Raw genomic sequence first — 27483 nt, 5'->3', positions numbered from 1 at the left:
TTACATTGAACTTGACACACCAATCTTAAGATTTATATGGAAAAGCACAGTCATGAATAGCCAAGACAGCTCTGCAGAGGGAAAACAAAGTGGGGGTACTAATCCTACCAGATATTAAGACTTATCATAAATCTACAGTGATTAAGACAATGTGATTGTAGTAGCCAGCCTCCAGTGGCCCCCAATGGTCTGTAACTCGTGATATTCATGCAGAAGATACGATGCCCTTTTGTCATTGCCTCTCATATTGAGCTAAGACTGGCCCTGCGTGACTAACAGAATGTGATGGAAATAACAATATGTGACTTGTCAAGACTAGCTAATCAAAAGCATTGTGGCTCCCATTTTGGCCTGTTGGATCACTCACCAGCTGCCATATTGTGAGGCCACTCAATCAGTCCTACGGTGAGGCCCATGTGAAGGAGGACTAAAGCTCTGTGTGATCGAGCCACCTGGGAAGTGGATCCCCCAGCTCCAGCCAAGCCTTTTTGCCCCGGCTGACATCTGACTGCAGCCTCATGAGAAACCCCAAATGGGAAATACCCAGCTGAGCCATTTCAGAATTCCCGACCCAGATAATCCATGGGCATAATAAATGGTTGCTTTACACTATTAATTTTAGGGATAATTCATTACTCTGTAATAGATAGGTAATGTGGGGATAAAGACAAATAATCCAGTGTAGAGTTTATGTCTACTGTGACTTGTTGTTGAAATTCAGTGATATAATGTGTATAAAGGGCTTGACATGGTAAGAGTCCACAATATCTGGAAATTATCGTGACCATTATGACTATCATCAACATCACTATTATCACCGCAGTCATCACCATAATCACCATCATTATCTTTAACACCATTACCATCACCATTATTGTCATCATCAGTATCATCATAATCACCATCATCATCTTAGCTCCAGCTAGGAAGCCCAAGAGCATTCACTGACTCAAACATTCTTGAAACTGGAAAAGACCTCAGATATCAACCAGTTTCCAATCTTCCTCACCGGGAGAGAGGGATAAACTCAGACAGAAAGAAGCGTTTACTCAAAAGCACAAAGTAAACTGAGTATCTTCTGCCTCCCAGGCCTTAGTTCTATACCTGCTGCCTACCTGTGGCAAAGGCCACTAATGATCCACCAAAATTCATGCTTTCTCTTCCATAATGTGGAATTTCTCCAGCAAAGAGGCTGCCCAGCTAGAACTACATTTCCCATCTACCCTTGCATGCAGATGTGGTCACGTGACTAGTTCCAGCCAATAGAATATGAGCATTTGTCATAAGCATCACTTTCAGGGCAACATATTTTAAAAGTAAGAATGACTTCTCTATGCCCTCTTTCTGTGCATTCTCTGCAGGCGAGACTCTAAGGGATGGCAAAGCCACAAATGAAAATAGCCTGGTTTTCTGAATCACCCAGTGGGGAAAAGCCCCCTACCAGTGACCAGGAACACATATATTGAACTGTTATGTGGATGAGAAATAAATGTCTACTCTATTAAGTCGCTAAAATGGCTTGTGTGTTACAGCAGCTAGTATTATCCTAATACAATACGCTCAATAACCAGAGCCAGCTGTGACCTATCTGGTCCTCAGAACCCCTGTGACTCTCCACTCTAACTCCTCTTGACAAATTTTCCAGTAATTATATACAGAGAGATGAACAAAGACTGATGTCTGAGCTAATAGTTCCTCTTACATCTGCCTGGTGAACTCCTATTCATCCTTCAAGGCCCATCTTCAATAGCTCTTTCTCCAGGTAGCCTTCCCCAACTTCTTCACCAAGACAGAGTCCTTGCTCTCTTTCCCACCCCAGGCTCCCTTAGTATAATGTTTGTCCCACCCCAGGCCCAATAACCATTTATTGAGTAAAGGAACAACATGAGAGTAACTAAAAGACAATCTGGACCTCTTTTCCAGCCCAGGGCCAAGTTGTCATGACAACAGCTGGAAGCACCCTTTTCCATCACCATAAATTTCTTTGCCATTTAGCTGGGGAAACAGGTTCATTCATTCAACAATGGGCACCTCAAACTCACCAGGTCCAAGGCTGACATCATTGCCACTTCAAATTCACTCCCCTTCCAGCTGTCCCATCTCAGTGATGGGTCCATCATCACCTAGAGACTTGGCTTAGAAACCCAGGGTGATTCTCAATGCTCCCCATCCTTTTTAATCAAGTTAGAATAAGTTTATGGAGTATTTTCTACAAGCCAGAAATGAGTCCAAGTGTTTTGCAAGTACTGATTCATTTAATTCTCTACTTTCAGTCAGTCAATAGATGCTTCAGATTCTACATCTAAAATACCTCTCAAATCCAAGACCTTCTCATTATCCCCTTTACCAGCTCCTAAAGCAGCCACAACCAGCCTCCTCAGTGGTCTTCCTGATTTGTTTTTTATTCCTCCCAACCCACCTCCACACAGCAAATCTGACCATGCCAATCTCCACTTGATATCTTGTCGTGGTTCCCCAGCATCCTCAAGGTAAAATCCAACTTGACCACAGCCTTCAAGATTTGGCCCCTGCTCACTTCTCCAGTGACTCCATTCTTTTACACACTCTACCTTTCTCTGCTCCAGCCAGGTAGAAATGGCTTCCATACTCTAAACGCAACATAGGTTTACTTTCTCTTGTCTCCAAGCCTTGTATTGAAGTTGCCTCTGCCTGAACGCCCTTTGTGGCAAATCACAACTACTTTCCAGATCCTACCAGGGAGAGGCAGAATCTATTTCCCCAACTTTTGTGTCTGGGCTGGTCTTGGGACTTACTTTGGCCAGTGGAATGAGTTTAGACATCAAGAGGCCTGGCAATTTCTCCTGTTCCTTTCTTGGAATGCTTCTACCAGATGAAAGAGATCAGGCTAAACTACTGGAGGATAGAGACCACACAGAGCAGAGAGAGCAGTCCTAGCTAAAGGTGTCCTACACTAACCAGCCTACCAACCAGCAGGCCTGCAAATGGGGCCATCCTAAACCACTTTCCCCAGCCAACCTGTTAACGAACCACAGAGATCAGCTGATCTGCCTGGCCAGCCCACCAACCCAAACGTCCATCGACAGGCTTGAACTGAAACTTTGGCTCTTCCTGGTCTTGAGCCTGCCAACCTTCAGACTGGAACTACACCATCAGCTCTCCTGGGTCTCCAGTTTGCCAACTGCAGACCTTGGGACTTAGCCTCTATGATCGTTTGAGCCAAATAATATACATGTATGAACCAATCTCCTGTCGGTTCTGTTTCCCTGGAAACCCTGGCTGATACACTGATTAATACTCCGTTTAATGAATTTTCAGTCATTTATTTATCTGTTTTTCTGTTGATGGACATTTGGGTTGTTTCCATTATTGTGCTGTTATGAATAAAGCTTCAATGAACGTTCTTCTCCATTTCTTTCGATGAACCCACTTATCTTAGGCTACGCATAACCAGGAGTGGAACTGCTGGGTTATGGGGCATATAAATGTTCAGGTTTAGCAGATATTGCCAAACAGCTTTTCAAAGCAGTAGGGTGCACTTTTTCTCCCACAAACGTTGTGGGAGGATTCCGGTTGCTCCACATTCTACTGTGGAGTAAATGGGAATGTTATTCCCTTTCACTCTGTAAAGGTTTGGATGATAAATTAATGTCCACCCAGATGTTTCAGTAGCAAAACCTCTATCCTAATGAGTACACAGTATTGACTGCACCAGGTTGTGACTGTCCAAACAGATCATGGAATCCCAGTAGACTGTGAGCACCATGAGAATAGAAAAAAGAATGAGCATATTCGTTAACTAATTATGAACATATTAAGTAACTAATGATGGCAGTACAATCTGGTCTTTGCCTATAGAAATCTTAATTCTTGAAGTTGTTTCGATGAATGACTAAACCGAGGTTCAAAGGATTGAAATCTAGAACCTCCAGACCCCTCAGGACCCCTGGCTCTCCATATTTTCACCCTTGTGGGTGGTTGTAGTGTGTTCATTCACACACACACACACACACACACACACACACACACACACACACACACACACACACACACACACCAGAACCCTGATTTACATTTGGAAAAATAGCCCCTCCCCCTTTCTCTTCTGGTCACATGGGATAAGAAGGGCTCCACCCCCAGTTTCAGTCAATTAGCATAGCCCATCCTCCTGTCCATGGCTATTGGTTCAGGGATTACCACATGACCCAGTTTAGACCAATGAGAGTGTGAACCCAAGATCTTAAGCTCCAGCTTCCAGGACAGTGATTTATTCTCCCTCTGGGTAATGAAGGGTGAGGTTGTGAGGTCTGGAGCAACCACAGCCACTTTGCTGCCCTGAGGGAGTGAATCTTGAGTTTCCTGCCTGAAGAAAAAGCTGTCGCAGACAGATATCCAGTGTTTGATGACATTGTCGGAGCTACTGAATCGAGCTATATCTAAAATCCACATATGATTTGTGTTGTATGAGTCCCATAAGCCCCTTTGAATTAGGACCTTATTAAACGTTTTCTGTAAAGGGCCAGATAACAAAAATGTTTCAATTTATGCCATGTACGATCTCTGCTGCAACTACTCAGCTCCATCATTGTAGAGCAAAAGCAGCCGCAGACAACACGTAAATGAACAATCATGACAATGTTCCAATAAAATTTCATTTATGAAAAAAAAAAAAAGGTGGCAGGCTAGATTTGGCCTGGGGTCATGGTTTGCTGACCACTGAGTTAGGTTTGCAAACCCCTTGGGGGCATACCCACTGCGTTGATGAAACGTCAGGCCCTGTCAGTCTGGAGAGAGGGAAGGGACCACCCCACAAGCCCCCTTTGACATCCATGACACCTCCATCAGTGCAGTCCAGGGGCTCTGGTCTGCCCTTCTGTCCTTCCTGTCTTCCTCTCTCTTCTTTCTTTTAATAATACATTTTTTTAGAGCAGTTCTAGGTTCACACCAAAAGTAAGCAGAAGGTACAGAGAGTTCCCATATACCTCTGTCCCCACACATGCATAGCCTCCCCCGCTATCAACACCTCCCTCCAGAGTGATGCATTTGTTACATCTGATGAATTTGTGTCGATACATTGTTATTAACTAAAGTGCATAGTTCACATGAAGGTTCACTCTTGGTGTTCCTCACTCTATGGGTTTGGATGAATGTAGGACGAAATGTGTCCACCATTACAATATCATACAGAGCAGTTTCATCCCCCTAAAAATCCTCAGTGCTCCCTCCCCACCCCCACCCCACCCTCTGAAAACCATTGATCGTTTTACCATCTCCATAGTTTTGCCTTTTCCAGAATGCCATGTACAGTTGATCCTTGAACAACATGAGGGTTAGAGGCACCAACCTCCCACGCAGCCGAAAATCCATGTATAACTTTCTCCCAGGTCATGGCTGCTAGTTAAGTACATAAAGAATTGGGTACTTAATAAGTTGACCCTGTGAAACCCACACATACGAAAAGTTGACCCCCTGTATATGCACGTTCTGCATCCCGTGAATATTGTGTTATCCATCTGCAGTTGACTAAATCCACAAATGCTGAACCCGTGTATAAGTGGACCGGTGCAGCTGAAACTCACATTATTCAAGGGTCAACTGGAGGGACTGGCTGGTGAGCGCAGTTGGTGATAGTGTGGCCCTACAACACCAAGTTCAAGGGTTTGGTTCCCCTTACCAGCCAGCCACCAAAAAAAAAGGGGGGGGTCAACTGTAGTTGGAATCATACAGGATGTATCCTTTTCAAATTGGCTGCTTTCACTTAGTGATATGCATTTAAGTTTCTCCACGTCTTTCCAATAGCTTCATAGCTCATCTCTTTTTAGTGCAGAATAACATCCTGTCGTCTGGATGCACCACGTTTATTTATCCACTCGCATACTGAAGGACATCCTGATGGCTTCCAAGTTTTGGCAATTATAAATAAAGCTGCTATAAACATCTGAGGGCAGGTTTGCGTGTGGATATTCCAGCTCCTTTGGGTGAATGTATTTCCTACTGTGGGGTGGCAGGGAAGCTGGCCCGTGCAGGGATCGGAGCACTGGACCTTGCCATCACCATGACTGTGCTCTACCCAACTGAGCTGCCCAGCCAGCCTCCATTTCCTTTTCAATTAAACGTTATGGGTACGTCTCAACCCCACGTGCAACGTTCTCTAATCTCATTCTCTTCTTTCCCTCCCCACTGCCAGCCCCCATCCAGAAACAGGTGTGTATTATTCTTCTATGTTTTTCATTCTTTTATTGCACACGCACCTATCCACAAGCAACATACAGCATTGTTCTGTATTGTCCATGTCTCCTTCTTTTCTGTCCCTCCCCCTCCCCCTTATCCCACCCTCCCCCACTACAGCCTTGATTTCCCAAAGTTGATTCTGAAGAGTCACTTGGGCAATCAACATTCCCTGCCGGAGCCCCCAACCCTTCTGGGGAGACACATGTATTGAGGACTCAGCCCTTTGCCAAACCGTGTGCTGAGAGTTTGACACGCACTGTTTTGTTTAATTCTCCCAACAGAGTTGCTGCAGAGATCCAGGCGGTGACCTCTAACAGTATCTGTCCTTCCATTCATTCAGACCCAAAATGTTGGAATCACCTTGACTTGTCTATTTTTCTCCCACTCCACTTCCAATTCATCAGCAAATCCCATTGGTTCCACCATCAGGATACACCCAGAACCCAGGCTGGCGGGTTAGCTCAGTTGGTTAGAACAGGGACTCACAACACCAAGGTCAAGGGTTCATACCCTTGTAATGGTCAGCCACCAAATATACATATATATATGCCCAGAATCCAACCCCTCATCTCCACCTCCACTGCCACCTCCCTGGTCCAAGTGTCATCATTGCTCAACTGGATTGCTTCTGTGCCAGAGGCCCCTATCGTCTATTTTCAACACAGCAGCCAGAGTAACTCTGTCAATACCTCCCAGGGCTTCCATCCCACCCAGATACAAACCCAAGTCCTCTCCGCAGCCCACAAGGCCCTGCACAACCTGCCCCGTCCCCTCCCTGCCCTTCCTCTTCCCTCTGTCCCTCTCGCTCACTCTGCTCCAGCCACACAGGACTCCTCGCTGTTCCTCCCACACGCTAGTCTCGGTCCTGCCTCAGGGCCTTTGCACAGACTGTGCTCTGCACTTAGAATGCCTATCCCCAATTAACCTTATAGCCCTCTCCCTTGTCTCTTGCAGATCTTTGCTGAAATGTCACTTCTCAGTGAGACCTTCCCCAACCACTCTATTTAAAATTGCAACACACACGTACACACACACACACACACACTCACACACACACACACACAAACATTGACTCCACCAGGACAGGGTTCTCCATGCACTTTGTTAATTGTTGTGGCCTCAGCACCCAGTACCATGTGGAGCACATAGTAGATGCTCAATAAAAGTTGTTGAATAAATGAATTTCCATTTGACAGATGGGACAACTGAGACTCAGAAAGGGGACATCACCTCCCCAGAGCCACACAGGTAGAAATGGGGAGACAGATACCAGCACTCCGAGCCCAGACACCATGCTCCTAACACTGCACCCTGCCTCTCTGAACCACCCTAAGTGCCTGCTGGTGCCTTATAAGAGGTGGTATAGTGGGGGGAAGAGGGTCAGCATGCGACAGGAACCACATGCTCCACTCTCCAGCCCAGCAGCCTTTGCAGGTTGTCCTGGGCTAGCCCCACACAGGGCTGGCAGGTCACCAGAGGCAACAGAACAGATGGCTGTGTCTGGCCCAAGAGAGGAAGTCCCCTCCTGACCTCAGAGAGATCAGCTGAGCCTTGACAATGCTTCCTTCCAGTCATGTGACACCTCGAAGGGGGAAAGGGGTATGACTCATCACCCCTCTGGGCTGCAGTGGGGCACAGCTAAAGAAAGGGGCTCCCTCAGACAGCAGCAGTGACCACAGTTAGACCACTAGAAGGACTTCCCAGCCACCTGAAGTGTGTGAGAAGGTGGCCCTTTAACCAAAGGTAGGAGGGGAGTGTGAGAATGGCTCCTCCCTGCTGGGGGCAACCCTTTCAGCTTCCTTCCTCCTTCCTCCAGGATCTCAGAGACAGGCCACCTGTTGAGCTGGCACCTTGCCCATATGCAAATCAGCACCCAGGCCCTGCGGTAAACCCTGAGGCTCATTCTTCTCCATTTTTCACCATGTCCCCTATCAACCCAACCCCTGCCTGAGACAAAGAAAGAACCCAAAAGGTTGGCCAGTTCTCCATCCTCCTTCAGGGAAGCAGCACGCAGGGACAGGGATGCCTCTCTTGGGGGCTGGGAGAAGGGGACCCAGAGCTCAGTACAACTGCAGCAGTCGGCTCCCCCACCCCCACCCCAGCCTCAGGGAGCAGCCGGAAACAGGAAATGCCTGTTACCAGGGCTTGGTTGGGGGAGATAAAAAAAAGCGGGGGGAGGGCGTTCTGCATTCAGCCCCTCATCCCCTTAATGGTGCAGTCTCAGGCTCTCTGAAGGACCCACATGCTGCTCAGAGACGGTGAGAATGCTGTGCACCCTTTTCAAAGCTTCAAAGCAGAGGTGCAGGTTATACATGCTTCGCCCTGGCCTTTGGAGCCCTCTGTGAGCCCGTGTGTCTCTCCTCTCCTTGCTCACCTCCCACCACAGCACACACTCCACATCTCAGCGCCAGTGGGAGGTGACGGACAGACCTGGTTTGACTCCCAGCACAGCTCAGCAAGCCCAGGGATCTTGGGCAGGTCATTGCACCTTCTGGTGCCTCAGTTTACCCACTGCACTTTAGGAATGGAAAATACCAACCGAATTTCTGCTCTAGCACTTGGCACTAGGCTTGGCCCACCAGGCCTGGTTATGCATTGATTCAGCAAGCAGGTACTGAGTACCCACTATGTGCCAAGCACTGGGACTCAGCGACGGCCAAAGCAAATAGAGCCCCATTCCCACAGAGCTGATGGTCTAGCAAGGAGCAGGTAGTAACATGAATAATTGATGGATGACAACTGTGGTGAGCAACTGTGCCAAGAAGCACAGAAAGCTTTGGGATCTGGTTAAAAACAGGAGGTGTCTGGGGCCAGCCCGTGGCTCACTCGGGAGAGTGTGGTGCTGATAACACCAAGGCCATGGGTTCAGATCCCATATAGGGATGGCCGTTTAGCTCACTGGGTGAGCGTGGTGCTGACAAAACCAAGTCAAGGGTTAAGATCCCCTTACCGGTCATCTTTAAAAAAAAAAAAAAAAAACAGGAGGTGTCTGGTAAGGTTTTAGGTTAAGGGGGAAAAACTAGTGCTATATAGGTGGCCGGCTCCAACACAAAGAGGTGGTAAAGAAAAGAGGAGACATTCTATATTGAAACTTCAGGATTGTTCATGTGCAGAAAGAGAGACACAAAGAGCATTTTCTTTAAATTTTAAAATTAAAATGCACCCAAATAAATCAAAGATACTATTAAAAAAAAAAAAGCAGTGTTCTAGGCACCCCTCACATGCTTCTTGGGGGGACATCATATGGTGTGTTCACTTTGGAAAAGCTTGTCAGTTTCTTAAGATGTTAAACATACCCCTACCATACAACCCATTCCATTCTCAGGCATTTACTAGAGAGAAATGAAAACACATGCTCACACAAACCTGAATGTTCATAGCACTTTATGTGGAATAGGCGGAAGGTGGAAACAAATCCAAATGTCCATCAGCAGGAGAAAGGAAAAGCAAACTGTGGTACGTCCATACACTGGAACACTACACAGTGATAACAAGGAATGAAGCACTGATATACACTGCAGCGTGGATGAACCTTGAAAACATGCTCAGTGAAAGATGACCGACACAATCTGATGCCATCTATATAAAACTCTAGAAAACGCAAACTAATCTATAGTGACCGAAAGCAGATCAGTGGGTGCCAGGGGATGGGAGGTGAGGGGGGGGGACAGGGAGGATTGGAATGGAAGAAACTTTGGGGGGTGACGGATATGTTCACTCTCTTGATTCTGGAGCTGGTTTCACAGGTGGATATATATGTCAAAATGTGTCAAATCGTATTCAGTGCTATAACCCACAAATATTTTTGTCAATTATGTTCCAATAAATTTTTAAAAATTAATAATAATGAATGTATCGAATCATATATTTTAAATGTTATTTATCGTATGTCAGCATAACTGGATTTTTGAATTTTTTATTGAAACGTTGATTGTACATATTTATGGGGTACAGAGCTATATTTCAATACATGTATACAATGTCTGATGAGCTATTCAGGGTAATTAGCATATTCATCATTGCAAAATTTTATCATTTCTTCGTGATGTGCACATTGGAACTTCTCTCTTCTAGCTGTTTGGTAACACGTGGTGAATTACTGTTTATTATCTATAATTATAGATTCCTGGGTCTACTGTAACCAACAGGACTTATTTTTCCTACCTAGCTATAATTTTCTGTCACTGTCTCCCCTCTCCTTTCCCATCTCTAGTAATCACAGCTCTTCTTTCTCCTTTTAACAGCTCAACTTATTACTATTATTATTTATTTGGTTTTTGTTTTGTTTTGTTCTCTTTTTTAGCTCCCACATATGAGTGAGGACATGTGGTATTTCTCCATCTGTGCCTGGCTTATTTCACTTAAGGTAATTCTCTCCAAGCTCATCCATGTTGCTGCAAATGGTAGAATATCATTCTTTTCTATGGCTGAGTAGTATTCCATTGTGTAGCTATACCACATTTTCCTTATCCACTCATCTGTCTATGGACATGTAGCTGTTGTGAATAGAGCTGTGATAAACATATGAGTGCAAGTATCCCTTCGACATGATTAATATACTGGGGTTTTTTTGTTTGTTTTGTTTTGTTTTAAAAAGATGACTGGTAAGGGGATCTTAAGCCTTGACTTGGTGTTGTCAGCACCACGCTCTCCCAAGTGAGCTAACCGGCCATCCCTATATGGGATCCGAACCCATGGCCTTGGTGTTATCAGCACCACACTGTCCCAAGTGAGCCACAGGCCAGCTCTGAATATACTGTTTTCAAAAAAGCCAGCAGGATACCAGCTTCCCTGTTGTGTGTTTCCCTTAAAACTAGGAGCATAGGATGACTGCTGGCTTTAGGGAAACAAGGGGTGAGAGAGGGGATTGGAAAGAAGGGAATAATGTAAACCACCAAAGGTTGATAATGCAAAATATACAGATGGTCCCCGACTTACGACGGTTCAACTTACGATTTTTTGACTTTACAATAGTGCAAAAGCCATATGCATTCAGTAGAAACCATACTTCAAGTATCCATACAACTGTTGTTTTTCACTTTCACTACAGTATTCAATAAGTTACCTAAGATACTCAATACTTCATTATAAGATAGACTTTTTGTTAGATGATTTTGCCCAGTAGTAGACTAATGAATGGGTTCTGAGCACGTTTAAGACAGGCTGGGCTAAGCTACGATGTTCGGTAGGATAGGTGTATTTAAATGCCTTTTTAAAATTTTTATTGTGGTAAAACATATATATCCTTATATGAAATACAGGAGGATTGCCATTTGAAGCATTTTTAGACATACAATTGTATGAAATTAATTACATTCACAATGCTGTGTAACCACCACCTCCATTTATTCCCGAAAATTTTTTGTTATTCTAAACATAAACTCTGGCTGGCCAGAGTTAGAGCGTGGTTTTGACAACACCAAGGTCAAGGGTTCAGATCCCCTTACCAGCCAGCGCCCCCACCCCCCAAAAAATTAAATATAAACTCCATGCCCATTAAGCCATAATGTCTCATTATTCCTTCCCCTCACTTTCTGAACGTCACTAATCTACTTCTGTCTCCAAAATTTTTTTTTTAATTTATTTTTTCTTAATTGACCCATGATTATATTTGTGTGGCTGTTGCCTGCCTTGGTTAGTTGGAGCATGGTGCTGATAACACCAGGGTCTGGGGTTCAATCCCTGTATTGGGCAGCAAAAATAATAAAAAATAAATTATCGAAGTCTATATATTTATGGAGGACAATGTGATATTGGGGTCCATTTATACTGTGTGCAATGATCATATCAGGGTATTTAGCATATCCATCACCTCAAATATTTGTCACCTCTTTGTTTTGGGAACATTCGACATCCTTTCAATTAGCTACTTGAAGTTATACAGTGATTTGTTGTTGGCTGTAGTCTCCCTGTATTGCTGTAGAACACTAGATCTCAGTCTGTCTCTCTACAATTTTGTATCCGTTGCCCACCCTCTCCTCATTCCCGTTACAAGTATCTGGTCACCACGATCCTGCTCTCAACTCGGAGATCAATGTTTTAGCTTCTACATATGAGTGAGAACATGCAGTATCTCTCTTTCTGTGCCTGGCTGATTTCACTTAACATAATTTTCTCCAAGCTCATCCATGTTACCGCAAATGTCAGAACTTTGTTCTTTTTTATGCCTGAGTGGTGTTCCATGGTGTGTATATGCAAAATGCATTTTGACTTACGATATTTTCAGTTTACGAGGAGTTTATCAGGATGTGACCCCATCATAAGTTGAGGAGCATCTACGCTACCCGGTCACATGACTGTTCTTACTCGTGATGAAACACACTAAATGAGAGACTAATATGTCCTCTGCCTATTCAAGTCAATCTCACTTTACAGTGGGGGAGGAGGGAGTGTTCCAGGCAGAGGAAACAGCACACGAGGGGTCCCTTTTCATTCAACCACCACTTCATTGGTTTAACAAGTATTTATTGAGCATCTGTTATGCACCAGGTACTGGTCTAGGTGCTGGGGAAACAGTAGTGAAAAAAAGAGAGAGAGAGATAGACATCCTCACCCTCGTGAGGCTGATATTCTGGCAGAGGAAGACAACGTATGTATTACAGGAATATTTTTCATAGCTTGTGAGAAGGTGGTAAGTATTAAGAGAGAAAAATAAGTAGGAAAATGGGATAAAGAATGCCAGGAGGAGATGCAATTTTAAATAGAGAGGTCCAGGAAGACTCATTAAGTGACATTTGAATAAAGGCTTGAAGGAGGCAAGGGGACGATCCAGATGCATGTCTGAAGGAAGAGCATTCCATGCACAGGGAACGGCCAGTGCAAAGGCCCTGAGGCTGGACTATGCCTTGTGTATTGGAGGAAGAGCAAGGAGGCTCGTGTGGCTGGAGCAGAGTGAGCAAAGCGGGAGTGGGAGGGAACGAACCAAGGGTGGTATTAGACGCCGATCAACCAAAACTGGGGCTGTGTGATCAAAATGGAGTAAGCGGTTGTCACCCCAGCACTCCATCATCCTGCCATTTCTCCCAGAATCCCCGAGAGGGAAGTATCTGTAAATGATCGCTGCCTTTTGGAGTATTTCTCCCCACACCCCCTGGTCTCATGCTCAATATCAGGTCAGGCTGAAGGCAATAGACCCACATCTCTTGGAGTTCTTAGATACCTCACCCATCTGGGGGTTATTCTGGGTCCCCCAGGAAGATAGGCACAAGACAGTAACTCCAGAGTGGAGTTCTGGAAACTCTGTCCACTGAGGCACCGTAAAGGGGCTGTGGGTGTTTGCCCTGGAGCAGAGGCTACATGAAGGAAGCTAGGGACATAATCACGGTAGGCAGATCTGTGACAGACAGCTAAGAGGAAAGCAGATTAGCCGTGTGCTGGTGGCCTGTGGCAGGGAGAGTCATAAGAAAGGAGATCTGGGCTTGATCTAAGAGTGGACCAAACCCCAAAGCCAGCAGAGCCAGAAATGCTAAGATGCATCCTGTCCCAGGAGATAGTAAACCATTCCCTTCCATCAATTCTCAGATAAATAGCAGTTATGGTAGCTCACGTTAGGTGACCACCAGGCACTGAGTGAAACAGTTTGTGTGCATCTCAGTTGGCTCTCTTGGCCCTCAAAACAGCCCTGTAAGCAGGTAGGGCTCCTTTTCTGCAGGTAGTCATCTCCTCAAGGTCTCTGCAGGTCATTAACCTGCTTGGTTAATGATCCATTCCTCCTCTTCCTCTACTTTGCTTGGTATGGAAGGAGACTACATTTCCCCAGCTCCTTTGCACCCTGGTTTCCAGATAGGTTCAGCCAGTAGGAGACCCTGGCTGGAAACCAGTTGGGAGAAATATTTCAGAAGACAGAAGCCTGGGTATTTTTCCCTCTCTTGCACGGCCTCTCCAGCAACGAGTCTATCTCCACCTTGGCCTCAGCTCCTTGCAGACAACCCTTGCCCAAGGTTCTAGTTCCCACTGAAGGCCCCTTGGCCCTGGTAACACCATTTCCTTCTATTGTTTCTCCAGCCTAGAAGTGGTGGCAGCTTTCTGCAGTGGCTACTCTCTGGGTTGTTTCACTATTCCCCATCTCCCTTCTCAGCTCCTGCATTATCCATTAGCCAATTCCCTGAATTAAATTCTCTCTGTTTGAAAGACCTAAGATGATTTCTGTTTTCCTGGCTGAACCCCAACTGAGAGAATAGGAAATCTGAATCCAGGGCTGTCTTTATAACCAAACATCTTGAAAGGCTTATATGCAAACCTTCCCTGCCTCCCCATAGAAATAATATTTGTATGGTACTTATGATCATAGGTTTGGGGATCTGGACACTTGGATCCAAATCCAAGCACAGTTATTTATTCACTACATAACCTTGGGCAAGTTGCTTAAACTTTTCATTTCCATCTCCTCATCTGTGAGATGAGGCTAGTAATGGACAGCAGGTTGTACTTTCCAAAGAGGCCACAAAATATCACCCATCCACATACTGTTCTGCAGTGCAAAGTCTGATTCCCCTCACCTTAAATCTGGCTGTTCTTCATGACTTGCTTGTCACTAGGAATGCAGCAAGGTGACAACAGGAGATTTCTATGTAGGTCAGAAGAAGCCTTGCAGTTTCTGCCTTGGTCTTTTGAGTGACACTTGGTCTCTCTCCATGCTTCTAGAAATCCAGCTGCCATGTTATGGGGAAGCCCAAGCCACGTGGAGAGGCCACATGGAAGTGCTCCAGTCAAGAGCCCCAGCTGAGCACCACCTCGAATCACCCTGGTAGAGTTTGGATGTGTTGTCCCCCCAAAACTCATGTGGAAATCTAATCCCCAATGTGGCAATGTTGGGAGCTGTTTGCATCATTGGGGCAGATCCCTCATGAATGGATTAATGCTCTCTGTGAGGTGGGGGGAGAGTGAGTGAGATCTCACTCTAGTAGTTCCCATGAGAGCTGGTTGTTTAAAAGACTCTGGCACCTCCCCTCTCTCTCTCACCTCCTCTCACCATGTGATCTGCTTGTACCCGTTAGCTACCTGCCACTTTCCACCATGAGAAGAAGCAGCCTGAGGCCCACACCAAATGCAGCTGTCCCAGAATCATGAGCCAGATAACCCCCTGTTTTTTATAAATTACCCAGTCTCAGGTATTCTGTTATAGCAACACAAAATGGACTAATACATACCTCAATCTAGGCCCCAACATGTGAGTGAAGAATCCTCCAGACTATTCCAGTCCCCAAACATTTAAGGTTTCTCACTGTGAAGCTGAGCAGCCCTGTCTGAATTCCTGAGCCACAGAATCTGTGATAACATAATTGTTGTCTTACATCACTAAGCGTGGGGTGGTTTGTTTCACAGCTGCAGATAACCTAAACATGATGGTACCTGCACAGTAGGTTTGTTGTGAAAGCCTAAAGCATTAAGAAGTGTAGAGTACCTAGAACAACACCTCCACATAGCAAGAGCTCAATAAACATGACCTGTTGCTTTTGTTGCTGTTTGTTGTACTTTCTGAATCTTCTTCCCTCCACTTCATTAAACTGTTTTTTATTTGTTTGGTGGCTGGCTGGTTTGGGGATCAGAACCCTTGTCCTTGGTGTTACTACACTGTGCTCTAACCACAGAGCTAACTGGCCAGCCCTAAGCTGCTCTTTTCAAAGTACCAAGACCTCAGTGTTGATACACTTTCCTCTTTTGGTGTCTTGACACCACACCCTTCTGGTTTTCCTCCTAAGTCACTGGACTCTCCCCTTCTGACTTCTTTGCTGTTTCTTTCTCCTCTCCTGAGACTCTCTATGCTGTTGTACCCTAGGGCCCCACCCCCAGATCTCTTCTCATCCCTCTCTCTCCTCTCTCCCAAACGATCTCATCCATCCTGTGGATTTATTTACTAATCACTGACAGGGACCACTTGAAGCCGCTTACAACTTTACAACTCTTACCTCATTTTCAATTCTTAATACAACCCTATAAGATAAGAACTATCTTTATCCCCATTTGAAAGATGGGGAAACTGAGTCACAAAGAGGTTCAGTAACTTGCCCAAGACTCCACAGCTGGGATTGGACCCGAGACCTCCAGGCAACTGGAGTCCATGCCCCTAACACCAAGTTTCCCAGTCTCAGCACTATTGGCATTTGGGAGGTGGGTAGGGGGCTATCCTATGCACTGGAGGACCTTTAACAGCATCTCTGGCCTCTACCCACTGGACGCCAACAGCACAACACTCCCTCCAGGAGTGACAACCAAAAATGTCTCCAAGCATTGCCAAATGTCCCCCTGGGAGGACGGAGTTGCTCCTGACACCCCAACTCCTACCCCACCCCTGAGTTGAACCATACACTAACCACTATGCAATACTGCCTTTCACCTCTAGCTTGACACGGCCCAATCAGAACTCCCTGAGAACTGTTCCTCCCCCAGTCTTCCCAGCATAGCAAATGATACCCTAATTTACACAGGTCTCTAAGCTACAAACTCAGACATCATCCAGCTTCCTCTTTTAATTTACCACTTTCCCTCCCTGCTCATACAATCCCTCAGCAGGTCTGGTCAGCTCTGTCACCAAAATGTGAGCCTCATCCAGGCCACCATCATTCTCTCTGGGACATCATCATCAACCTTTTCCTCCCGGGTCGCCCCAGCTGACACCTCTAGCACCACATGGAGTAGCTAGAAGGACCTCTTTAAATCACCAATCTGCTTAAACCCTCCTAGCGTTTAAATTCTGCAAACATCCCCATAGCCACTCGAGGGAAGCCTTCCTCCCAAGCCTCATTCCCCACCACTCTCCTCGCCTCCCTCTGGCAGATCCTGTATCCCACTTCTTCCTGCCGCAGGGCCTTTGCATGGCCTTGGCCCTCCCTGCCCCGTGCTTCCCAGAGCGACATCCTCATCCTTCCATGTCCAGCTTGCCTTGACACTCTCCAGAAAGCACGCCCCTCCTGTTCTTTCCCACCTTGGCCCCTGGTTTCTTTCATCTGCAGCATTTATTACAAGGTACCTGTGTCTTGTTGACTCGCCTAAGTCTCCTTGTGTACTGTCTGGAGCAGGTTGAATGGTAGCCCCCCACCCACCCCCAAAGACGTATTCATGTCAGGTCCCTGGAACCTGTGAATATGAATGTTATTTGACAAAAAGGATTCTGCAAGATGTAAGTTAAGGATCTTGAGATAAGGACATATCTAGGGAACACCCCGATAATCCAGGATGATTTATCTGGGTAGGCCCTAAATCCAACGACAAGTGTCCTTGTAAGAGACACATAGCCACAGAGGAGAAGGCCATGTGAAGACAGAGCCACAAGCCAAGGAACGTTTGGAGTCACCAGACGCTGGAAGAGGCAGGAAGGATCCTCCCCTGGAAATGCCAGAGGGAGTTCAGACCTGCAGACACCTCGATTCCAGACTTCTAGCTTCCAGAACTAGGAGAGAATAAATGTCTGCTGTTTTAAGCCACTAGGTTAGTGGCACATTGTTACAACAGCCCCAGGGAACAAATACACTGTACTTCTCCCCCACAAGGCCTTGAACTCAGAAAAGCATGGACTATATCTGTTGTATTCTTTCCCATGACCCCAGAAATCAGCATAGCGCCTGTCGCTGATAATAAAATAAATGATATTCTAACTCCAAAAAGCTCCTGATCTCTTCTTTGCTGTCCCCAGCCAGTTACTGTTCGGCTCTCTTTGGATCTTCCTTTAGATAGGAAGTTCATTCTCTCCAAAACTCCAATTCTGCTCCCATGGGGACATCTGGCAATGTCTAGAGACATTCTGTGGTCACAACTCCGGGGGAGAGGAGGTGCTACTGGTATCAAATGGGTAGAGCCAAGCTGCTAAACATTCTACAGTCCATAGGGCAGCTCCCAGGACAAAGAAGACTCTGGCCCCAAATGTCAAGAGTACTGAGGTCAAGAAACTCTGGCATAAATTTAGCACTTGATGCCAATCTAAAATCAATTGCGTCCTGGGCTGGCCCGTGGCTCACTCGGGAGAGTGCGGTGCTGATAACACCAAGGCTCCGGGTTCGGATCCCATATACGGATGGCCGGTTCGCTCACTGGCTGAGCGTGGTGCTGACAACACCAAATCAAGGGTTAAGATCTCCTTACCGGTCATCTTTTTAAAGAAATAAAATAAAATAAAATAAAATCAATTGCGTCCTGACGTATTATTCCCCCTTCTTTTGGTAACAGTACCTCAGTTTCCCCTGTGGAACCACCCCTCCCCCACTCTGAGTCTACCACCCCACCCCCAACTCAAGGAATGAGCATGTGACCCTGGCCTGGCCAATCAAAGCATGGTATTCTCCTGGTCACAGCAGTTGGTTCAGAAATGAATGTGTGACACCCCCCCCCCAAAAAAATCATGTGCAATGAAAGAGAATTCTGAACTGAATTGTGAAAACATAAATTTGGAGCAGCTGGACACCTTCGTCTGCCTCCATGAGGGGAAGGAATGACTGAAAATGGAGGAAAACACTCAAAAGAAAGCAGAGTTAAGAGCTGGAAAGAGCGGAGGGGATGGGGTGGTCCTGAGATACTGTCTGAGCCCCTGGGTACAGCCAGGACTGAAGACATTTCTCTTAACCTAGTTATTTCAGTTAATAAATATTATTTTTGACTAAGCCATTTTCGGTTGGGTTTTCTGTCCCAACATCTAAGACTGTTGATTAAAATTTCTGCAGACTGAGCTCAGAATTTCCTTAAACCTTAAACTTCTCCAACCAAATATTTCGTATTTCTTCCGCTGTCCCCTGAGTTACCTAACTCCCAAGTCTCTCCTAAAGCCCAGGTCTCAGAGCACCATTCCTCATTCTCAAAAGAGGACAGTCCCTCTCTACAACATGGTCAGGTCTCCAGAAGCCCAGAAACACCCATTCAAAACATTCTAGGGTCCTGCCCACTTCCTGGCACCATCAGTGTTGGCAAGTGAGACAGCAGAGCTCCTTTCAGCCCCTCAAGTATGTCCCAACCTCCCACACTCAATTGGCATGTCACATCCCCCAGGGAGCCTGCCCTGATTGCTTCTGGGGTTTTCCTTCTCTCTGTTCTCACAATGCTCTGGGCTTCACCTACCTATTGCTGAATGTGTTACACTATTTCCTTATCTATATTTATGAGCTGCACGAAGGCCCGTGCCTCTTTCATCATGGAATCCTCTATCACCCATTTCATAGTCTAATACAAAGAAATGTCTATGAGGTGGGTGGTTTTATCCTCAGTAATAGTATCACTATTTTCGTCATCATTATCCCCATTTCACAGGTAAGGAAACCAAAGATGGGAAAGCTTAGACACTTGCCCAAAGTCACATAACTAGGAGCTAGCAGGGCCAAGATTGATCCAGACAATTCATACTCAATGGCCGCTAACCAACCACCACTGACCACTAATAAGGAGGCACTCAACAAATACCAGGATCAGCAAACTTTCTGTAAAAATCCAGATAGGCATGATTTTAAGGCTTGCAGGTCATACGGTCCTTGTCTCCAGGACTCAGCTCTGCTGCTGTGGTTTGAAAGCAGCCACATATAAGTCCACAAATGGGTGTGAGTGTAGCAATTAAATTTGGTTTACAAAACGAGACAGCTTAGCCCACGAGTTATAGTTTGCCGGTCCCTGAGTTAAATGAGTAAAGGAAGTGAATAGATTCATTCATTCAATAAATAATTTATTGAGCACCTACTACATGCCAGGTGCTTTTCTAAGGCACTGGAGACACAGCTGTGAACAAAACAGACAAAAGTCCTTGCCCTGACATTCTGGTGGATCGTGGTATGCATCTGGGGGGAGAGAGATCCGTGAAGAAAGAACAGCAAGCATGAAGGCCCCAAGGTTGGATTGTGCCTGATGGGTTTTAGGAGCAGTGAGGAGGACAGTGTGGCTGCAGAAGAGTGACCCGGGGAAGAGAGGGTGGAGGTGAAGGCAGAGAGGTGGACAGAGTCCACATACATAGGCCATGGTGGGTCATGGTAAGGATTTTGGTCTTTTTTCACCAAGGGCAATAGGGAGCCATGGGAAGGACATGAGTAGGGGAGGGACAGGGCTTTCCAGCATCCTCTGTGAAAGTGCTAAAGGGTGATATTTCCCAGCACTGGGCCCAGAGAGGTCAGCAAAAGGAACAGAATTGAGCTGGCTGGTTAGCCCAGTTGGTTAGAGCATGGTGTTATAACACCAACATCAAGGGTTCAAATCCCCATACCAGCCAGCCACACACAAAAAGAATAGAATGGAAAGGAAGGCAAAGTGCCAAATGTTGACCCTTCCAGATTTGTCCCCATTGGCCCTAGCAGGTGCATTGAGATGAAATCTTTCAATCAGCCCAACCCACATCACTGAGGTTTACTCCCACCCAGCACCCCCATTTCCAGCTGATCTCCTCCGCCGTGGCCGCAGCGCGGGTCCACCTCATTCCTCATCCCACTGAGATCTTCTCCAAGCCAGTGCCCTCCAGACCTGCATTTCTGAAGCCAGCTAGGCACTGCCCTGAGGTTCTAGGGCACTGATTTCTCTGTGTCCACCCAATCCATTTCCTTTTCCTGCCTAGTTCCCAGCTTAACCACATTCCCAGTCTCTCTTGCAGTTGGATGGGGCCCTATAACCAAGTTCTGGCCAATGGAACAAAAATGGAGGTGATGATGGCACTTCCAGGCTTGTGTCCCCCATGAAACCCTCCCATGGAGATCTTCCCCCACCCTCTGTCTGAGTAGAGAGGACCCCAAGGGCCTCAAGGAGGGTGGGGCTATGAGATAAAAGGAGTCTGGGCCCTGTAGGGTCTTCATAAAGCAGGATCATCCCCGTCCAGTGCCCCAGTTGACCCATGCTGAACTGTGATGTGAGCAAGAAGTAAACTCTTATTATCATTGAAGTGATTCAGTTTGTTACAGCAGCTAACATTACATACCCTGACTTATATCCCACAGCCTACAGGCAACTCAGACTCGATGAAATCAAATTAACAAAAATAATGGCTCCCATTAATTTAGCACTTGCTATAAGTCCATCGATCACCATGCTAGGAATTTAACTTACCTTATCAGGGTTAACCTACACACAACTCTGAGATAAAGGTGCCATCAACATCCCCATTTTATAGATAAGATAACCAGATATCAGATAGTTTAAGTAATTTTCTTTCCTCCAAGATCATAAAGCTATTAAGTACCTGACTTGAAACTCAAAGCCAGCCTAATATAAAGGGAGCTCCTAAAAATCAATAAGAAAAAAGTCCAGCAGTCCTGGAGGGGAAAAAAAAAAATAGTTGGCAAATGATATGAGCAGATATTATTTCACAGAAAGAACGTATACATAGCTCTAAAACATAGGAAAAGAGGCTCAACCTCACTCGGAATAGGAAAAATGTAAACTGAACCATAATGAGCTCCATTTATCACCCATCCAGTTGGCAAAACTCCAAAAGCTTAACAAGAGAACAGTCAGAGCCATACAGAAACAAGCTCTCTTTTGCATTGCTAGCGGTATCATAATTGGAACAATCTGTATGGAAACAATCCCACGTGGAGAACAACTGGGCAGTATTTATCAAACCCGTAAAGGCTCATACACTTTGACCCTGCAATCCCACTTCTGAAAATTTATGCCGTGGTTATTTTTGCTCACGTGTAAATAATAATAAATGTAGTAGTGATAATAACAGTTATATGCAGCTAATGACTTTTTTTAACTAGTAAATAAGTTTATTACAAATTTATTCATCCCTCAAAACAATGTTTTAAGATAGGACTTTATTATCCCCATTTTACAGATGAGAAAACTGAGGCACAGAGAGGTTAAGCAACATACCCAAGGTCACACAGCAGAGGTGCTACAAAATGATTCATGGACTATGCTATTTTTCTTTTTTAGAAGCTATAATTGCAGAATAAGAAAATCTGCACTCCCCTTACTGAGGTGTAATGGACAAATAAAAGTTGTAGGTATCCAAGGTGCACAGCGTGATAATTTGATATACGTATATATTGTGCGATTATCACCATCAAATTAATCAGCACATGCATTGCCTCACACAGTTAGCCTTTATTGGGGAAGGGGGTGTTAAGGACACTTAAAATCCATGGACAAGGTTATCGATTGCAGTAAGCTTGTCATGACAAAAGCCTGCTACGATCCAAGTGTCCATCAATAGGAAGGATGGTCAAATAAACAGTAGTCCAGCCATGCAATGGAATGGAGGCTGTTCAGAGTAAGCAATCCTAGAACCGGGCTACCTTCATTCAAATACCGACTCTACCACTTTCCAGTGGGGTGACCTGGTGCAAGCTACTTAGCTTCCTTGTGCTCCAGTTTCCCCATATGAAAAATGGGGATAACGATACCATCCATCTCACTGGTGGTTATGGGGATTGAATGAGTTAATGCAGAGAAAGGGTTTAGACCAGGGATCAACAAATTTTTCTACGAAAGTCCAGAGAGTACATATCCTCGGCTCTGCAGCCCAGTCTGTTGCAACTACTCAACTCCGCCATTGTAACACAAAAGACAGAAAACACACCAAATGAATGGGCATGGCTGTGTGCCAATAAAACTTTATTTACAAAACACTGCAGTCCAGATTTGACCCTCAAACTATAGTTGCCGGACCCTGGCTTAGACTAACGTCTAGCACATAGTGGGAAAAATACGTGTCTGTTAAATAAATGGAATATCATGCAGCCATGTTTTAAAAAGAATAAGGACAGTCTCTACGTATTGATTTGGAAAGATTCCCAGGATGATTATGAAGTGAGGGAAGCAGTTACAGAGCAATGGGTAGCATGGGCTCACTTTCCTGTTAAGGGAGGAGTGCAGTAAATAAGAATCTGTATTCCTATTTGCTTATGTTTGCATTCAAAAATTCTGGGAGAATACACAGTCAACCTAAAAAAGGAAAAAGTAGTTACCAGTGGGGGAAGGGAGCTAAGAGATAGAACCAGAAGTTAAAGCTTTCTCTGTGCATCTTTTTAAGAGTTTTACTATTTGGATCCTATGAAAGTATTATTTAACCAAATGGTTAAATGTTTAAAATATCCTAGCTCCTTCGGTATTATGGACATTTGGAGCTGGATCATTGTCTGTGGTGAGGGGTGTCCTGAGCATATCTGTTCTCCACCCACTAGACGCCAGTCGCAGGCCTGCCCCAGTTGTGACAACCAGAAATGTCGCCAAACACTGCCAAAATCTGGGGGGCAAGGGAAGGGCGAAATCTACTACCTTAGCCCAAACTCCAACCTGCTGTGTTATTCTGCCTACCCTCTCACCACCCCACATCCTTCCTAAAAAGACTTTTTCGTGACTGTTTACCAGGTGCCAGACCCTGCTAAGAAGTACTGAAATATCACAGCAGTCATCCAAAAAAAAAAAAAAAAAAAAAAAGGTACTGTTTTTAGCCACATTTCTGATGGGGAAACTGAGGCTCAGAGAGGTAAAGCCAGGAAACAGTGGTACCAAGATATGAACCCAGGTCTGGCTCCTTCAAGCCACCGAGCCCCCTCCCCCAGCTCACCTCCCTATTCTAACTGTCCCACCCTCTCCTTTTCCTGACCCCAATGGCATTACTAATTATTAGGGCTGGGGACCTTGGTGTCATCTTGGTCCGAGCAACTGCCCCCACCCCAGTGTCTGCTAAGCTCCCGCATCCTGGTGGATCTTTCCCATAATCTGTACCTTTCTCTCCCTCCGCTCCCTTGGCCTTCAAGTTCCAATTCTCCAGTCCAGATTTTAGACTCCAAGAGAGCAGTGGAGGAGAGTGGGGGTTTCTAGGGGTTGCTGGGCTGCCCATGGTGGTACCTTGGAAGAACCGACTGGCTTTGAGATTCACTGCAATCTGACCTACCCCACCATTTCCACCAGCCAGGCCAGTCACAGCCCTGAACACACAGGTACCAGCCGGCCTCTACCTCAGGGCCTTTGCACTGGAAGGACCCCCTGCCTAGGACACTTTTTCCCCAGACTCACATGGCTCATTTCTTCAGTTTCCCCAGGTCTCTACTCCAATGTCACTTTATCAGTGAGGCCTCCCAAATCCCCATTTAAAAGTGCCACTCCCGCACTCCCAAACCCCCTTTCCTGCTTCATTCTCCTCAGAGCACATGCTACCTCCTGAAAAATTCTACATTTTCTTCTTTGCTCATTGTTTGGCCTCCCCCACTAGAATAAAGGGTCTTCAACAAGAGGAGTCGTGTGTGTCTTATTCCCGCTGTCCCAGCACAAAGAACAGGGCCAGGTATACTCGGTAATTGGTGGGTGGATGGGTGGATGGATGGGTGGATGGACAGATGGACAGATGGATGGATGGACATGAATTGATGGATGAGTAGATGGATGGATGGACTGATGGACAGATGAATGATGGATGGGTGGATGGATGGGTGGGTGGGTGGACAGGTAGATGAAAGGATGAATGGATAGGTGGATGAAAGAATGGATGGATGATGGCCGGCCTGTGGCTCACTTGGGAGACTGCGGTGCTGATAACACCAAGGCCAAGGGTTGAGATCTCCTTACCAGTCATCTTAAAAAAAAAAAAAAAAGAATGGATGGATGGATGGTTGGATGGGTGGATGGATGAATGTGTGGAAGAGTAGATGAATAGATGGACGGATGAATGGATGGTTGGGTGGATGGATGAGTGGGTGAGTGGATGGGTAGATGCAAGAATGGATGGATGGACGGATGGATGGATGGATGGATGGGTGGATGGATGGATGGATGGATGAATGGATGAATAGATGGATGTGTGGATGAAAGAATGGATGGATGGATAGATGGACGGATGGATGGGTGGATGGATGAATGTGTGGAAGAGTAGATGAATAGATGGACGGATGAATGGATGGTTGGGTGGATGGATGAGTGTGTGAGTGGATGGGTAGATGCAAGAATGGATGGATGGTGGGTGAATGGATGGGTGAACGAATGGATGGAGAGATGAATGGATGGATGGGTGGATGAAAGAATGGATGGGTGGATGGGTGGATGGGTGGGTGGATGGATGAAAGAATATGCTCATCCCTCTCTCTTTCTTGGAAACAAGTGAGCAAAAGAAGAGGGACTAAGAAAAAATGAGAGAAACTGGGAAACATCCTAATTCCAGCCTCCACATCTCTGTTTATGCCATTACCCCTTCAGGAGAACCTTACTTTTTCTCTCTATCTTTCGACATCACATAGGCCATTCATGGCCCTGGCTTAAATCTGTTGACAGACAGGCACCCAGAAACCCAGAGAGGTTGCTCCTATTGCACCTTTCTCTGGCTTATTGTGCGTGCCTTTTGCTTCACACACACATCCCCACTCTGTGCCAGGCACAGGGCTGAGCTTCAAAAAGAGGCAAAATGAGCAGAGGCAGGAAGGCACAGAACTCCCAGACAGGGAGGGTCAGGGTACATCCCTGTCCAGCTTGGAGTCTGACACAGCTGTGCACAGGAAGCCAGAACAATAAGAAAACTCCTACTTCATCTTCAAAACCCAACACAAATGTCCCCTCTTGCATAAACCCCGACTTTACCAGGCAAGTCCTGCCCTCCTCCTAGAGCCCCCAACCTATACCACATAGGGATGTGGGGGCATCTTTTTCTGTTTCCCTCAGTCCAAGAGCACTTTGAGGGCCAGGCCTGGGTTTCTGGCACTGCCTAGTAGAGAGGATTAGGACTGTCCTTAGAGTGTAACTGTTCCCTAGAGATTAGCACCACAGTCCCTCACCCCCAGTCAGAGAACTGGCTTTAGCCAGGACACGCACAGGAGTAGAAGTTCATCCTTAAGTCCGTCCACTTTCCCACCAGCTGCTATTAGAGCATCAGAGAGGACCTGACCCCCTGTCAAGTCTGGGTCCTGACAGATCTTACACTACTACTTCCTCATGCCTTGGAAGCCAGAAGGAGATTAAGCAAATCTAGGCAAATTTGGGATGGCCCGTGGCCAGAGGGGCTGGCCATGCAGGGAAGGGGGCTCTGGAGCTTCCTCCTTCCAGGAAGCCCTGCTGGGCTGAGCAGGGAGTAAGGCTCTGGTCCTAAGGAAACAGAGGAGGAGTGAAAAGCCACCCACCTCTCCCACCAATGGGAAGTTCCCCCTCGGGAACCTATGGCCCTCACTCCCTCAAGCAGCTGGCCCCAACCCCCATCCCCAGAGAGACCCCCCCACAACCCACAGCTCCTCAGGACAGGGCCCAGATCCTGGAGTGCCAGCCTGATGGCCAGATGGCAGTTGTCCCCTCAGACCACGGGGCAGAGCCACATCCCCTCACACCCCAAGGCAGGCTGGGCACCACCAGACCAGCTCCATCCTCTGTCCCCACCCAGCAGCTTTGGGGCACCAGAGAAGGTGCTACAGAGACTGGATCCAGCCATGTGACCACCCCACCTCAACCGCATTCAAATAGGGACTTAAATATATTTCCTGAGCCTGGTGGGGGCGGCCACAGTCAAATCCACCTCCCCGTGGAGCCTGGGCCCCTGCAGAGAAAATGCTGCTGTTCTAGGCTCCAAAACCCCAGGACCCATTCTCGGAGCCCACGACCAGGCCCTGCCTCAGTATCTCCCCAGGGATGGATGAAGAGGGGAAGACCAGAGCCCTGAGGCTGCAGCCCCCGCCTGCCCCACATTGCCCCAGGCCCCGGCAGGAAGCCAAGGGGAAGGAAGATGTGAAGGGAAGGAAGCGGCCCAGGGCCTAGGAGGAGGAGACGCATGTAGGGGAAGAAGTTGGTGGAGGCCCCTCCCCTACAGCCAGAATCGGGGGTCAGAAGGAGTCAACCCCAGGCACCGGCTTGGCCATCCAGGGGGTTCCTAGGTGTCCCCTGGGATCCCCAGATGGTCCCATCTGGGGGCTTGCGCCCCAGTAGAGTCAGCCTGGAGCTTGAAGAGTTAACCCCTAGTTTGCTAGTTCTCAGCCTAGATGAGGCCCGACTCACGGCCTATTAATGCATTCAAGGGGTCTCTTAACTTTGGGTGGGCCACCCCAGAATCTCAGAGTGTGATCACCCCTGGACCTATAAGCCTATTCCCCCTACTCTGCTGGCCCAGAGGTGGACTGCATGGATCCCCTCCTGCGTCAGCCCGGGGCGCCCCCCACCTCCATGCCTTGACACACCAGCCAGCTGTGGGCTCACCTGGGACATCTGGGGGCGCAGGTTGACCTCACGTAGGTTGATGGCCTGGGGCAGCAGGTTGTTAAGCAGCTGACACAGAAGGACGCCATCCCGAAGGGCCTGCGCCAGCTCACACACCTGAGCCCCATCCCAGGTGACGCGGTGGCTGGGCGGCAGCACTCGGCATTGGATCAGCCAGTGGGTACACTGGCGCCACAGCTCCAT

The 27483-nt window shown here is 46.7% G+C and overlaps 1 protein-coding gene across 3 annotated transcripts in view; it reads right to left on the bottom strand.

Annotated features, from left to right (window-relative positions):
- The window catches only part of VAV1 (vav guanine nucleotide exchange factor 1), a 61699-nt gene extending 34216 nt beyond the window's left edge, over positions 1–27483 (bottom strand). For all 3 annotated transcript variants that reach the window (XM_063110691.1, XM_063110692.1, XM_063110693.1), the window contains exon 1: positions 27280–27483. In XM_063110691.1, coding sequence (XP_062966761.1) covers positions 27280–27483 — 204 coding nt within the window. The remainder of the gene's footprint in view (positions 1–27279) is intronic.

Source organism: Cynocephalus volans, chromosome 10, assembly GCF_027409185.1.
Source record: "Cynocephalus volans isolate mCynVol1 chromosome 10, mCynVol1.pri, whole genome shotgun sequence".
In the NCBI taxonomy this organism is placed as follows: Eukaryota; Metazoa; Chordata; class Mammalia; order Dermoptera; family Cynocephalidae; genus Cynocephalus; species Cynocephalus volans.
The sequence above is the reverse complement of the archived record's forward strand: the minus strand, read 5'-3'. Positions and strand labels throughout refer to the sequence as shown.